Source organism: Perca flavescens, chromosome 2 (assembly GCF_004354835.1).
Source record: "Perca flavescens isolate YP-PL-M2 chromosome 2, PFLA_1.0, whole genome shotgun sequence".
Taxonomy (NCBI): domain Eukaryota; kingdom Metazoa; phylum Chordata; class Actinopteri; order Perciformes; family Percidae; genus Perca; species Perca flavescens.
In genome coordinates, this window is record NC_041332.1 from 2,900,340 (window position 1) to 2,916,721 (window position 16,382).

The 16,382-nt window shown below is 40.5% G+C and overlaps 2 protein-coding genes across 2 annotated transcripts; both read right to left on the reverse strand.

Moving 5' to 3' along the window:
• Positions 1-2,838: 2,838 nt before the first annotated feature.
• Positions 2,839-5,703, reverse strand: LOC114571852 (stonustoxin subunit alpha-like). Its single transcript, XM_028603085.1, has 2 exons — positions 5,685-5,703; positions 2,839-4,668 (listed from the first exon to the last, which is right to left on the reverse strand). The coding sequence occupies exons 1-2, from the start codon at positions 5,701-5,703 to the stop codon at positions 4,133-4,135; spliced, it is 555 nt and encodes a 184-aa protein (XP_028458886.1). The 3' UTR covers positions 2,839-4,132.
• Positions 5,704-7,661: 1,958 nt separating this feature from the next.
• On the reverse strand, positions 7,662-15,939 carry LOC114564923 (NACHT, LRR and PYD domains-containing protein 12-like). Its single transcript, XM_028592607.1, has 6 exons — positions 15,846-15,939; positions 13,756-13,929; positions 13,407-13,580; positions 9,188-9,361; positions 8,131-8,304; positions 7,662-7,863 (listed from the first exon to the last, which is right to left on the reverse strand). The coding sequence occupies exons 1-6, from the start codon at positions 15,926-15,928 to the stop codon at positions 7,746-7,748; spliced, it is 897 nt and encodes a 298-aa protein (XP_028448408.1). The 5' UTR covers positions 15,929-15,939; the 3' UTR covers positions 7,662-7,745.
• Between the last annotated feature and the right edge of the window lie 443 nt (positions 15,940-16,382).

The window sequence follows — 16,382 nt, forward strand, 5'->3', positions numbered from 1 at the left end:
AGAGGAGAAACTAGAAAAATATTCACATTTAAGAGGCTGGAAGAGGAGAAGTTATACTGAAATGACTCAGACTGATGAATGTAAACAGTTAAAGGAGATTAATGTAATAGTTGCAGCGCTGCATTTTATATTTATCGTATAAATCAGGGTTGAAACCTAGAGTTACAAAACGGTCCGGAGTCAAAACTCCCCCAGCATAACCACAAATATGTTTGTTGTTGTTGTGTGTGTGTGTGTGTGTGTGTGTGTGTGTGTGTGTGTGTGTGTGTGTATGTGTCTGTCGGCGTGTGTGCGTCTGTGTGCGTCTGTCTGTGTGTGTGTGTGTGTGTGTGTGTGTGTGCGCGTCAGTCTGTGTGTGTGCATAAACTTGACTTGACTAACCAAACCAAACTCAGCTGTTGCTAGATGTTGGACTCCTGTAGTTCATTTTATTTATTTTTTGGGGGGGCTTTTTCCCTTTATTACAAGTGACAGTGGATAGACATGAAAGGGGGAGAGAGATGGGGGATGACACACAGCAAAGGGCAGCAGGTCAGATCCGAACCCTGCACCACTGCAGGACTCAGCCACCATTGGGCGAACCCTCCTACTGGGTGATCTAGAGGCAGCCCCCTGTAGTCATTGATTAACTGCTTTCTTGTGTAAAAGCGTTAACGTGTGTGAGCAGCCTTGATGTCGGTGTGTTTGTTATCAGGCAGCCGCCAGCCTTCACACCTTCACACGTTCACACGTCTGACGTGTTGTTTCCAGCCGGAGCAGCTGCCGTCTTCCCACCAACAGGAACACAACGTGGCGCTGCCCCCGCTGACACATTTCTAACCCTTTACAATAAAGTTGTAGTCAAGTTAAGTAAATTTATTCACAGAGCACATTTAAAACCAACCGAGGCTGAACAAAGTTATATTATGTTATAAAAACAAAGGAAGACAATAAAAATATTAGACACAATGAACATCATACAAACAGCACACTTATATGCAAATGCCCCTAAACTAAATCACGTAGAGCAGTAGTGGTGCAGGGCAAAAAGGGGCTGGATACAACTGGAAAGAATGAGACGCCCGCACTCTGCTAATTCTCTCATATGTTTATTATGCTGCAACGTTTCGACCCTGCTGGTCCACTCAACAGAGGCTCAAGCATATACATAAGGCACATACGTGGTCAGCTGATTCATGCATCAGCTGAACTCATTTAAACTAATTACCAAGGCCTTGATGGGCCAAAGTACCACATTTACCATAGTCACCACATAAAACCATTAGAGATAAAATTACATATACACAATATGCACACATCCATCCATCCATCCATCTTCGTCTGCTTATCCGGGATCGAATCGTGGGGGCAGCATCTCCAGCAGATGACCCCAAATTTCCCTTACAGTATAGCCATATAGCTGTGTGTGTGCTTGTGTGTGTGCGTCTGTCTGTGTGTGTGTGTGTGCGTGTCTGTGTGTGTGCGTCTGTCTGTGTGTGTGTGTGTGTGTCTATGTGTCTGTCTGTGTGTGTGAAAAAATGAATAAAAATGGCCCAAACCCTAACTTACAAAATAACATCATGTGCTATACTATCCCACATTTATTATTTTATTACATTTATTTAGCGCTTTATCATAGACACTCAAAGCGCTTTTGGGGGGAGGGGACTGCTCTCTAACACCACTAATGTGTAGCACCCACCTGGGTGTTGCACAGCAGCCATACAGGGGGGAAGATATTTTTAGTGGTGGGGGAAACTGGAGAAAACCCACGCAGACACGGGGAGAACATGCAAACTCCACACAGAAAGGCCTTGATCCGAACCCAGAACCTTCTTGCTGTGAGGCCGCAGCACTAACCACTGGGCCACCGTTCTGACCATTTGTCACATTAGACCAATCCCACACACAATATCACAAGAACAGACATTACAGAAAAGGCTTTTTGTCAAATTCTTCAGTTAAGTTAAGTTTCTCTCTGAAGAAGCCTTCTACCATAATCGCCCCCTCTTGGAGGGTTCTTAACACACTCCACCCCAACATATCTCAATGTGCTAACATTGTGACCAGCTCGCAGCTCGTGGGCAGCTACGGGACTGCGTTCGTCCCCCGTTCTAATGCTGTTCCTACGTTCACAGATCCTCATGCGTGGTTTTACCCACATTTGCCAGGCCGCGATATGACGTGCACACACGTCATATCGCAAAATTGGCTGACGGCGCCTCTGATCTAAACTAAATCATACGCTAAAGAATACAAATGTGTTTTAAGACGAGACTTAAAGATCTCGGCAGTAGAGGAGGACCTAATATGTTTGTTCCAGAGTCTCGGGCCACAACGGAGAAGACAGGATCACCCGTTGTTTTCATCCGAGACTGTGGAATAGCTAAAAGGAACCAATATCTAAAATGATATTGGTATCATATGAAACCAAACCATCTTAGGAATTCATTCAAACCAAGCATGGCATGGTAGGTTGTGGGGGTTATAGGGGGCTAAATAATGCTCCAAAGATACATTTTTTAGAGAGAAAAACTGGCATGGCCATTTTCAAAGGGGTCCATTGACCTCTGATCTCCAGATATCTGAATGAAAATGGGTTTTATGAGTACCCATGAGTCTCCGCTTTACAGCCACGCACACTTTATGATAAGCCGTGCAGTTTTTACTTGAAAACTATCATGTTTTTCCCAAATGATGTACAAACTTTTAAATGGCTTGAACTATATAGTACATGTAGCTGCCGTCGTCGTGATGTGAATAAAACACAACACACTGCTGATCAGATGAATATACAGTAATTATTATTTTATTATAGGGTGGAACTTCCCTTTAACATATTCATATGCTGTGAACAAACAGCAGAGAAATGATCACTTTATATTTCTTTCTCTTCATTACAGAATCAAAAATGTTCAACTTATTACATTCATTATAGTCAGAATAAAAGTGATTTAACAAGCCTTTCTTTACAGAATCACAGAAACATTCATCTCATTTTCACAATTATCACATTAAACTCAAACTGTAAATCATTTTTCTTGCAACACAATGTTTTTAATACAGACATCAGATGAGATTAAAAGCTCAATGAGCCAGACAGAAAGCAATCTCATTATTTCCTTCATTGTTGTATTTATGAAACATAAATAACATTTTTCTGCAACACATTTTTAAGGTGACACTTTTGATCTGAAGTATTTAGTGTTTCTCTCCATTTTGAATGTTGCAGAATATTTCAGTATTTTTGGATCTGCTGCCTCCTGCTGTTCACTCTGCAGGGTCACTCTCTGATTGGCTGTCAGCTGGAAGCAAAACCATCCAAACCAATGGTGAGCAGCTTTCTAAAGCAAGCATTCTACTAAAGTAAGAGACGGTTTACCCCAACTCAAAAGTTATTTCCTGTCTGTGTGCCTCTTTAGGAGACTAGCTGCAGGACCGGAGTGGATTGATTCGAACGGGAGAAGTGAACGTGAACACAGATTATGAGATTTCAACCCGTAATCACCAAAGTAAATATTGGAGCCATTCTTCAACAAGCTTCACATCTCCAGAACATTCGGACACTAAAATGTTATGTTTGAGATGGACACATAATGAGAAAATTAACTTTGTTTGAGAAAAATTACTTAACTATACAAATAACTTTCCATTCATCCACACGACGTTCACTACACTTTCAAACGAGGCCACACCCCTTTAGGAGACAGGAAGTGGGTACTGTTTCAGACCATTGGCGCTGTGTGTGATGAGTTATCTTTAGTTAGAGATAATATTTGCTTCAAAAAAACCTATTTAAAGATATTTAAAGGTATTTCAAACCACAGCTGTGCAGTGAGTCATCTTATTTGGTAAAACTTTATAATAACCATCGCTAATAATGGTAAATTGATAGTTAACTAAATTTAAGTTAATTGTAATTATTAGTAAACATTATAAATCATAATTTCGTTATTTGTTGACAGTAAAATAACTATTAACTAAAGTTTAACTATAACTGTACCATTAATTAGTGGTGGTTATTATAAAGTGTATGTATTAGTGACTCCTTTAATGTATTGTTCTCTTGTAATTTTGAGTTTGATTTACAAAGAGATTTTGTGTGTTGGTCAGCAGTGTGAGTGTTTCTGTGCACAGGAGGACACTCTCGGTCCTACAGAGAACACAGAGACACTGAAGCAAGAGGGGCTAACCAGAACCCAGGATAAAGAGGTTCAGTGAATGTGGTTTTGAAGGTGTAGAGGTGGATCAGTGAGTCAGAGGAGACTGTGTAGAAGGACAGAGAGCCAGCAGGACAGTCCACATACACTGCTACTCTATCGGAGACAGAGGAGGAGGAGGATGAGGAGATGGCCATTTCTCTCTTATTGTGCCAGACAGAGTAACCACCATCAGAGCAATCCAGGCTCCAGGACTGATCATTCCATCCAAACCTGCAGTCATCACTGTTTCCTCTCCTCCTGATTCCTCTGTAACAAACTGATATATAAACCCATATGTTCCTCTCAACCTCCCAGTAACAGCGACCAGTCAGACCATCTTTACACAGCAGCTGATGATAGCAGTCAAACCTCTCTGGATAATCAGGATATGGCTGCTCCCCCTCCACATTCGTCACCTTCCTGTTGTTGTCAGACAGTTTGAGTCTGCTGTGTGCTGTGTTTGTGTCCAGTGTGAGTTCACAGGAATCTGATGGAGAGAACGAGACACAAGACAGCAGCAGTTTATCATCTAACACACCTGATGGTTTATTTGTTGCTTTATTAACAGACTGACTGTTAATTAGATCAAAACTTCACAATGAAACATCTCTTTGCATAACTTTCAAATGAGAATAGAATGCAGAAACACAAGCTTTAAATTCAACTTCCTTCTGTTTTTAAATGTTTCCATGTAAAAGAAAAAGCAGTTGTTAAAACAAAACAGGCTTTAGTGTAATCACTCTCCTGTATTTGGTCACACGCTCTCATCATCATCACATCTTATTTCATGTCTTTCAGCTGAAATCAGCTGTTTGAAATTATCACTTTATTGTATTGTGAATAATCTGGTAAGATCGTCTGTATATTTCAATATGTGTTAGAGTCATAATACGTTAATTCATATACAAGACTTTCGGCGGAGGCCATGGTCACTTGCCAAATAACATATTTTTAAAACATTAGTTTATATTTTAATATGGTATACAATAAAATCTAAAGTTTTTAAAACCAATAACTATGTTTCCCTGGTTACACCTGATGGTAGTATTCATTAATTCACAGTAAAAAAAAGATGATTTGTATTTCATTTAGTTTTCTATTTATTTTGAGTTTATGAAATTTAGACTTTGGACTTTAATTTTGGAGAAGTAAATGTTATTCTCCATCTTGAGAATGGGAAGCTTGGCTCCTCCTCCTCATGAGGTCATTCTAAGGTAAAATCAGGTGATGGCTTGGGGAGTTCTCATAGAGAGTCGAGAGGACTGACACAGATGAGTGACCGCATTGTGATCAGTTAATAAAAGAAAACCCTAAGTTTAAGTTTATGTAGAAAAGTCAACCACGCAGAACTTATTTTATTTATTATATACTATTTATTTTATCTTTTAGTAGTCATATTTTTAAAACATCAGTTTATATTTTAATATGGTATACAATAAAATCTAAAGTTTTTAAAAACAATAACTATGTTTCCCTGGTTACACCTGATGGTTTGACTAATACCTGGAACAATCATTGCCATCCCGACCCTATAAGGTTCTTATGCAATGCAAACGTTGTTCACTCCTCCAGGAAATAGGAAGGACCTTAGATACCCTTAGCAACGGGAGATATATTTATCGTCTGCTTAGCTCGTACAACCCTTCTGCTCAGCTATGAGCCAGAAAGCTAACGCTATGCTAGCAAGATCCAAAGTCAATAACATTGTGTACAGTTCGCAATCAGTAAAAATAATTTGACAGTATGTTGAACAACAAGACAAGCTAGCTATCCAGCTGTGTCATTGTCCTCAAAACAATATAAAGATTTTCACGAACAATGTCAGGCTACTGTCGGATGAAGCCTTAGCTAAGTAGCAAGCTAAACGGCAAACTGGAGGAGAATGAATCAGAATCAGATTTATTGGCCAAGTATACTTATGTACACAAGGAATTTGACTTCAGTAGGTGTTAACTCTCTATGCATTCAACAAATAGACACGTAGTAGTAACATACTGTACAACAGAGACAACAATATACATATAGGCACATATCAACATAATATACAGGAATACTACTAGGTTGAAGCCTAGGAGTTCAGTTCAGTTTTTATTTTTGTAAGAAGCAGGCTAAACAGCAAAGTGGAGGAGAATGAAGTCACTCATTGTTGTAGTAGTATAACGTTACGCTAACTAGATGTAAGTTTGTTACAATAAATTGTAAACAGATACTTTGAGTGCCTTTTGCTATGCTTACTCACAACTGATGTAGCCAGCGCATTTATTTATTAATTTAGAACGGTAAACAGTCAGTTTCACTGGAACTCCTTTAGTAGGTGTCCTATAACACTTTTTTATGGACACCCTGCAGCCAATCAGAATTGAGAATTCACCCAGACCATGGTATAAGTATTCATTAATTCACAGTAAAAAAAAAGATGATTTGTATTTCATTTAGTTTTCTATTTATTTTGAGTTTATGAAATTTAGACTTTGGACTTTAATTTTGGAGAAGTAAATGTTATTCTCCATCTTGAGAATGGGAAGCTTGGCTCCTCCTCCTCATGAGGTCATTCTAAGGTAAAATCAGGTGATGGCTTGGGGAGTTCTCATAGTAGTTCTCATAGAGTTGAGAGGACTGACACAGATGAGTGACCGCATTGTGATCAGTTAATAAAAGAAAACCCTAAGTTTAAGTTTCTGTAGAAAAGTCAACCACGCAGAACTTATTTTATTTATTATATACTATTTATTTTATCTTATTTTTGATGTTTTTATTTGTGGATCTCGGCAAGTGCTTTTTCTCACAAACGAGTCACAATCCTCCACCAAAATGCATAAGAAAATGAGTGCAGGAGTCGCCATAACAACGTATAACATTGTCTGGGTGAATAATTGAATCTTATTGTCTGCAGGGTGTCCATAAAAAAGTGATATGCTGTGTATCATAGATGGATCATTTATGTTTAGTTACGCTACTCCCGTACCCGCCAGTGTACAGTTGTAGGCACCAACAACATTTCTTTCTGTCATCATATGGCCAAAATAACCTCTGTTGCTTTGTACCTGGTGTGGAAGTCACAGATACATTGGGAAATGAAACGGCATCATTTCTGGGTTAAAAATATCATCTGGTGGAGTAATGTTTACTGCCTTCTCCAGGAAGGAAAGGTTATGTCTGATGTCTGCCACTTCCAGCATGACTTCATGTACACATTGTGCCGTTTTTTAATTGCAATAAATGGATAAAAAGTATCCTGAAATAACATGATGAGGATTTGTAAAAAGTCTGAACTCATACTTTATCAGGTCTGTCTGCAAGACAACAAGCAAATAACTTTTAAAATGATTTTCTGGATGGAGTTTGGTTCTATCAGGGCTCTGCTCCATAAACACAACAACTTACCAGGTAGTCAATATTCCCTGCTTGCTTCTCCCAAAGAAAACTCCTGTGGTCATTGACGGCATTTTGTGTTAAAGCAATGAAAAATGATCCACAGTTTGTGACTTCTGTTTCTCTGTGTGAATTGTTTTGACAATGTGACTTCTGTTTTAACTGAAGCTTGTTAGTAATCGAAAAAATATACTAACACAATACTAATCCTACTGTAAGATGTTGTGCCTTGGTTTTATGAATCAAAGTGAAAGCAGACTTACACTTCCTCAGACCAGGTTTCCGTCTCTGCTCTCCACAATGATCTAGCCTGGAGGAAGAAACGAACAAAGTCAGAATGAATCTTCAGAAACTTCCTCGTCTCGCATCTTCAAAATATATCAAACACCTCAGGTTTCTAAGGTCAAAGATTAACTCTGAACATCAACATAATCGAGACGTCCTCAAAGTGCTCCAATAAGAATGTAACTTATTAATAGGAGTTGAGTCTCAGCGGGGGACGAGATTCTTCACTGTTATCACCAGGGCTGCTGGTAGACACTGTGAACCAACAGTGAGCTCTGCTGTCTGTTCATACCTTAGATCATCCAGTCTGCAGTGTGGATCCTCCCATCTAGCTGAAAGCAGCTTCACTCCCAAGTCTCCTGGATGATTGTAGCTCAGGTCCAGCACTCTCAGATGGGAGGGGTTGTAGCTCAGAGCTGAGGCCAGAGAAGTACAGCCTTCCTCTCTGATCAGACAGCCTGATAAACTGGACACACAAACACACACACACACACACACACACACACACACACACACACACACACACACACACACACACACACATTTTAACCATTTATTCATGTCCACATGAAGAAAAATGGTACAGGGACACAAATATTACAGATGCAGTACAATACATACGCAAACTCATGGACCAGTGGCATGCAGCAGGTCTTCACAATATCACAATACTCACAATACTCAGTTCTTAAGTGTATAAGTAGCAACTCTGGCAACTGCCAATAATAGCAGATATGGCACAGTACTTTGCAAGTTGTTTAGCCCTCTTTTTGGCCATCCCAAGTTGTTGCAGCCCTCTTACTACCAACATGTGTATGTGTCCTAGGCTACCAAATATGAAAACGAGTTTATAAACCGTGGCCCACTGCACTGGATTGAGTGCAGCAAAAGCAGCCACGGACTGCTTCATTAAGGAAGCTCAATCAACCCAGGATCAGTTGGCCTCTCATTTCTGTGTCTGACCCCAAGTTTATCATTAGTCAAATGTCCATCTTACCAAGTTCTGAGGTTAAAAAAGTGTCCAAAACCCCTTACGAAAAATATTTGGCTCTTAAACTGCTAGATGTTTTCTTTATCAGCTAGTGTCTAACTGTGTCTGTCTGCTGTTAGTGTTAGTGTTAGTGTAGTGTACATTGGGTTTATCAGAGCTTGTTGGATGGAAACAGCTGCATGCTGCTGCTGAAGAAGGTGTTGATGAGAGTAGTGAGACTGAATCAAAACATGAAAGTGGTGGGCCATGAAAACAACAATTGGCTGAATGATGTTGGGTATCTTTTTTTAACATTAACTTGAATATCATTTAAACAACATTTAAATGGTTATTTGTTTAAAAGAAGCTGAATCCTGACCTGAGCGTCTCCAGTTTACAGTGTTGACTCTTTATTCCAGCAGAGAGCAGCTTCACTCCTGAATCCTTCAGGTTGTTGTTACTCAGGTCCAGCTCTCTCAGACTAGAGGACTCTAAGCTGAGAACTGAGGACAGATCTTCACAGCTTATCTCTGACAGGTTACGGCCACTCAGCCTAAGAATATGTACGGAACATATGTAAAAAAAACATTTCTACAGTTAGTTACTTATTTCAAGGGACCTAAAGTAAATGGACAATTGAGTCAAAAGCTGTCAACATCAATTAGGCAGATAAAAGGTCTGGAGTTGATTTCAGGTGTAACATTTTCATTTGGAAGCTGTTGCTGCGAATCCACAACATGCGGTCAAAGGAGCTCTCAATGCAAATAAAGCAGACCATCCTTAGGCTGCGGGAAAAATAAAAAATCTATCAGAGAGATGGCAGAAACATTAGGAGTTGCCAAATCATCAGTTTGGTACATTCTGAGAAAAAAGGAACGCACCGCTGAGCTCAGCAATACAAAAAGTCCCAGACGTCCATGGAAGACAACAGTGGTTGAACCCCTTCACAACATCTAGTGAAGTAGACTCTCCAGGAAGTAGGTGCATCATTATCCAAGTCTACCATAAAGAGAAGACTTCACAAGAGCAAATACAGAGGGTTCACCACAAGGTGCAAACCATTCATAAGCCTCAAGAATAGAAAAGCCAGATTAGAGTTTGCCAGAAGACATCTAAAAAAGCCAGCCCAGTTCTGGAACAGCGTTCTTGGACTTATGAAACTAAGATAGCCACAGCTCTACTGAGCCATCTATTCCTCTAGCTCTGAGTAGTGATGACTTCATGAGCTTCTTTAATGATAACATTATAACAATTAGAGATAAAATTCATCATCTTTTGCCCTTAACTTCTAACAGTTCATCTTTAAATGCAGGACCGCTAGAAAGAACGACGACTCCCGACATATACTTGGACTGCTTTTATCCTATAGACCTTCAACAATTAATGTTAAAGATATCCTCAGCTAAGCCATCTACCTGTCTCTTAGACCCCATCCCTACGAGGCTACTCAAAGAAGCGTTACCCGTGGTAAACACTTCATTATTAGATATGATCAACATGTCCTTACTAACAGGTTATGTACCGCAGTCATTTAAAGTAGCTGTGATAAAACCTCTTCTGAAAAAACCCACCCTAGATCCTGAGGTCTTAGCAAACCATAGACCTATATCTAACCTTCCCTTTCTATCCAAGATCCTTGAGAAGGTGGTTGCTAATCAGTTATGTAATTTTCTACATAGCAATAGTCTATTTGATGATTTTCATTCAGGATTTAGAAAGCATCATAGCACAGAGACGGCACTGGTGAAAATTACTAACGACCTTCTAACTGCTGCAGACAAAGGACTTGTCTCCATTCTTGTTCTACTAGATCTTAGTGCTGCATTTGACACTATTGACCATACTATCCCGTTACAGAGACTGGAACACTTAGTTGGCATTAAAGGAATCGCACTAAGCTGGTTTAAGTCCTATTTCTCTGAACGATCCCAGTTTGTTAATGTTAATGATAAACCCTCCAAGCACGCTAAAGTTAGCCATGGCGTTCCTCAAGGCTCAGTGCTTGGACCAATTCTATTTTCCTTATATATGCTTCCTCTAGGTAATATTATTAGGAATCACTCGATTAACTATCACTGTTACGCAGACGATACCCAATTATATCTGTCAATTAAGCCAGATGAAAGTGGTCAGTTAGCAAGACTTCAAACGTGAATTGAGGATATAAAATCCTGGATGACCCACAATTTCCTGATGTTAAACTCAGACAAAACTGAAGTTATTGTGATAGGACCAACGCACCGCCGAACTTCGTTTTCGAAAGATATAGTTACTCTGGATGGTATTACCCTGGCCTCCAGCACTGCTGTCAGAAATCTAGGAGTTATTTTTGATCAGGATATATCCTTCAACGCCCACTTAAAACAAACCTCAAGAATAGCCTTTTTCCATCTTCGTAACATTGCCAAAATTAGGAATATCCTGTCTCAAAACGATGCTGAAAAACTAGTCCATGCATTTGTTACTTCTAGACTAGATTACTGCAATTCCTTATTATCAGGTTGCCCAAATAAGTCCATTAAGACTCTCCAACTGATCCAGAATGCTGCAGCACGTGTTCTGACGAGAACTAAGAGAAGAGATCATATTTCTCCTGTATTAGCTTCTCTGCATTGGCTTCCAGTGAAATATAGGATTGAATTTAAAATCCTCCTCCTGACTTACAAAGCTCTAAATGGTCAAGCAACATCATACTTAGAAGAGCTCATAATACCTTATTGTCCCACTAGAGCACTGCGCTCCCAGAATGCGGGGCTACTTATGGTTCCTAGAGTCTCTGGAAGTAGACTGGGGGCCAGGGCCTTCAGCTATCAGGCTCCAGTATTATGGAACCAGCTCCCAGTCGGGGTTCGAGGGGCAGACACCGTCACCACATTTAAGAGTAAACTGAAAACCCTCCTCTTTGATAAAGCTTATAGTTAAGGAGTGAGGAGTTGCAGCGTCCGCCTAACCCGGCCCACCTGCTTCTCCTCGTAGTCATCAGTTTTTGTATACTGTATAATTAATAATCTAGCGAGAGTAGAGGGAGGCAGGCCAGTACAGCCCGATCCGGTTGGGGAGAGTTCTAGCCTGACCAGGCACCTCTCTTTAACCTGCCTCTCTTAAGTTATGCTATTACAATTCTAGACTGCCGGGGAGGCTGTTCCTCCCTAAGACACACTGAGCTGCTCTCTCATCTCAACTTGTTACTTTTGTATGCATCCTGTCCCAGAAATGCTTGTTACTAATCTAGCTCTGGGGAGTTTACTCCCCGGAGTCCTTATGTTTCTTCTTTGCAGAGCTATGCTCTGCGATTCTCTGCATTTCCCGGCCGCATCCTGCTGCGTCCTGCTGCATCCGCAGCATCCACCCGTGCTCTGCAGCGCCACGTTACATCCCGCAACGCCCTGCTGTGATGTTCCTATGCACAGAGTAGTCAGGATCCGGTATAGGAGACTGCACTACTCAGTATGACACGATGTGCCCGGCTATGACATGAACTTCCACGATAACCTTCGAAGTCAATGTGACTTCTAATGTGACTGTTATCACCACTGTTCATCATGCCCCCAACCGGCCCGTCAGACACCGCCTACCAAGAGTCTGGGTCTGCCGAGGTTTCTTCCTAAAAGGGAGTTTTTTCTTGCCACTGTCGCAATAGCCACTGTTAATGCTTGCTCTTGAGGGAATTACTGTAATTGTTGGGGTTTTGGAATTTATAGAGTGTGGTCTAGACCTACTCTATCTGTAAAGTGTCTCGAGATAACTTTTGTTATGATTTGATACTATAAATAAAATTGAATTGAATTGAATTGAATGTAACAGAATGATGGGAAGAGAAAAGTATGGAGAAGGCTTGGGACGGCTCTTGATTCAAAGCACACCACATCATCTATAAAACATGGTGGTGGCAGTTAAATGGCATGGACATGCACAGCTTCTAGTGATACTGGGTCACTAGTGTTTATTGATGATATGACAGAAGATAGAAGCAGCTGCATGAATTCTGAAGTATATAGGAACATTATGTCTGTTCATATTCAGCCAAATTCAACAAAGTTAATTGGACGGCACTTCACAGTACAGATGGACAATGACCCAAAACATATTGCAAAAGCAACCCAGGTGTTTGTCAAGGCAAAAAAGTGAAATATTCTACAATGGCCGAGTCAATTACCTGATCTCAATCCGATCGAGTAAGAATTCCACTTGCTTAAGACAAAACTTAAGGCAGAAAGACCTGCAAACAACTGTTGTTTGTTTGCAGGTCTTTCTGCCTTAAGACTGAAGACACCTGCAGTCAAGGCCTGGCAAAGCATCACAAAGAAGGAAACCCAACGTTTGGTGATGTCTATGGGTTCCAGACTTCAGGCAGTTATCGCCTGTAAATTCAATGGTTTCATTTAAAATCCATTGTGTTAGCGCACAGGACTAAAATTATGAAGATTGTGTCACTGTCCAAATATTTCCGGACCTAACTATATGTCTATTTGATATTACTTATACTTATATTTAGGTAGGCATTACCATTATCGAAGAAAATTGTTAACTGACTGAAGAAAAATGAAAACACCTTGTAAAAGATCTAGTTCCCCCTTTACAGCTTTATTATTCCTGACCTAAGAGTCTCCAGTATACAGTGTGGACTCTTCACTCCAGTAGAAAGCAGTTTCTCTCCAGAATCCTTCAGGTCGTTGTTACTCAGGTCCAGCTCTCTCAGACTAGAGAATTCTGAGCTGAGAACTGAGGACAGATCTTCACAGCTTCTCTCTGACAGGTTACAGCCACTCAGCCTAAAAATATGTACAGAACACAAGTAAAAAAAAATCTATCTGTATTTGATAATACTTACACTTATATTTAGGTAGGCATTACTTTTATCAAAGATAAATTGTTAACTGACTGATGAAAAATGAAAACACCATGTGACAGATCTAGTTCCCCCTTTACAGGTTTATTTTTCCTGACCTGAGAGTCTCCAGTGTACAATGTGGACTCTCCAGTCCAGCAGAGAGCAGCTTCCCTCCTGTATCCGTGAGGTTGTTGTTACTCAGATCCAGCTCTCTCAGACTAGAGGACTCTGAGCTGAGAACTGAGGACAGAGCTTTACAGCTTCTCTTTGACAGGTCACAGCCACTCAGCCTAAAATATGTACAGAACATAAGTACAAACATGTTTATCTGTATTTGATATGACTTACACTTATATTTAGGTAGCTACCAGGGAAAAAAAATGACAACACCTTGTGAAAGATTTGGGTCACCCTTTTGTTAATATTATCACCACCTAATCAACCGGCTGTTTCCTGGACTTTTCTCAAAGAAGCCAGAGTGACCCCTCTCCAAAAGAAAGCCACACTCAACCTGTCAGAAGTTAACGACAGACCTGTCTCTCTTCTTCCGTTTTCTCCAAAACACTCAAACGTGCTATCTTCAACCAATTCTCTTCTTATCTTCACCAGAACAACCTTCTTGATCCCAACAATTCTTGTTTCAAGGCAGGCCACTCAACTAAAACTGCGCACATTCCTGTCACTGAGGAGCTTGAAATTGCTAGAGCAGCCTTTCTCCCCTCTGTGGTCATCCTTCTGCACCTTTCTGCTGCATTTGAAACAATGAACACTTCAGGATCTGTGTCTCAATTTCTGCACACTCTCTGCTCACATCTTACCTCAAAGACCGCACCTACCGGGTAACTTTGAAAGAATCTGTCAGAACCTTGTCCACTCACAATGGGATTATTCAAGGTTCTGTCCTTGGCCCCCTCCTCTTCTCTCTGTACACAACCCTCTCGGTTTGTTTTTCACTCACATGGCTTTTTTTCTACCACAACTATGCAGATGACACCTGATTAATCTTTTCTTTTCCCCAGTCTGAAACACAAGTACCAGCAAATATCTCTGCTTGTCTGATGGACATCTATCAATGAATGTCCACACACCACTTGAAACTCAGCTTTGACAAGACTGGACTGCTTTTCCTTCCAGGGATGGGCTCTTCCACCCAGATTGACAACACTGTGGTAGTCCCCCACCAGGACTGCTAGGAACCTGGGTGTAACACTCAACGGCCAATTCTCCCTCACTGCCAACATTGCTGCAACAACCCGATCATGTAGATACATGCTGCATAACCTCAGAAGGATACAGCCTTTTCTGACCCTCAGGTTCTGGTTCAGGCTCTAGTCAATAGCCAATGTGCTTGCTGCTCCCTCATTGCTCCCTCATTCAACGAAATCCAGACTTTTTTCTGTCCTGCCCCCTAAATGGTTGAATGAGCTCCTCCGTGACATCAGAACAGCCGAAAGTCTACAAATCCTCCACCGCAGGCTAAAAACACATCTCTTCCAACTGCACCTAAGAAGATGATGGTTTTACAAAATAAATTGCACTTACATGTTGTATTTTAGCTTATTTGAAGCTATGTACTTCTATGTGATTCTGGCTTTTCTTAGTTTTACCCACATGGTTGACTGCACTTGACAGTCACTGTAATTCAGTTTGGATTAAAGCATCAGCTAAATAAAATGTAATATAATGGATCACCCTTCATAGCTTTTTTATTCCTGACCTGATAGTCTCCAGTTTACAGTGTGGACTTTTTAGTGAAGTAGAAAGCAGCTTCACTTGTGATCTGTATTTGAAATGACTTACACATCTACAACACATCACATTTCTATGGTTGTCCAGACTGACTTAATGATTCAAACACAATAAATCTATGTCTTTCATTGTGTATATTACTGTAGTCAGAAAACTATTAAAGGAAATTTCTAAAAAATACACATCTGTTTGATTCCAATAATTCACACTATTTAATGTCAGCCTCAAATGAACTACAAAGTGGCAGATCTTTTTTTTCATCATCATTCAGATCATTTGGCTGCATTAATCTGTGGAGGTACAATGTAACTGAAGAAACGATTTGCAGGTTTTTCAATTGATCAACTAATCACTTTGTTGACTAAATCTTGACTATCAGTTGACTAAAACATTAATTAGTTGAGAACAATCCTACACATCTAATACAGTTAGTATCTTCAGTAATCATTGCACTTACAGAGCTTTTTTGGAGGCTTTGACCACTGGCAACAGCTTCAGAAGAGCCTCCTCTGAAGCAGAGTATTTCTTCAAGTCAAACATGTCCAGATCATTTTCTGATGACAGTAAGATGAAGACCAGGGCTGACCACTGAGCAGGAGACAGTTTATCTGTGGAGAGACTTCCTGAACTCAGGTACTGTTGGATCTCCACCACTAGAGAACGATCATTCAGTTCATTCAGACAGTGGAACAGATTGATGCTTTTCTCTGGAGACAGTCTCACTGATCTTCTTCTTGATGTAGTTGACTGTTTCCTGATTGGTCTGTGAGCTACTTCCTGTCTTAGCCAGCAGTTCTTTGAGGAGATCCTGATTGGTCTCCAAAGAAAGACCCAGGAGGAAGCGGAGGAACAAGTCCAGGTGGCCGTTTGGACTCTGTAAGGTCTTGTCAATAGCAAACCTGTGGACCTTAGACATCATAGATCTTTTACTGGAAACCATTCGCATTTGTTCAGCCCAACTTTGCCCAAACATAACATTCTTGTTTCTGTTAAT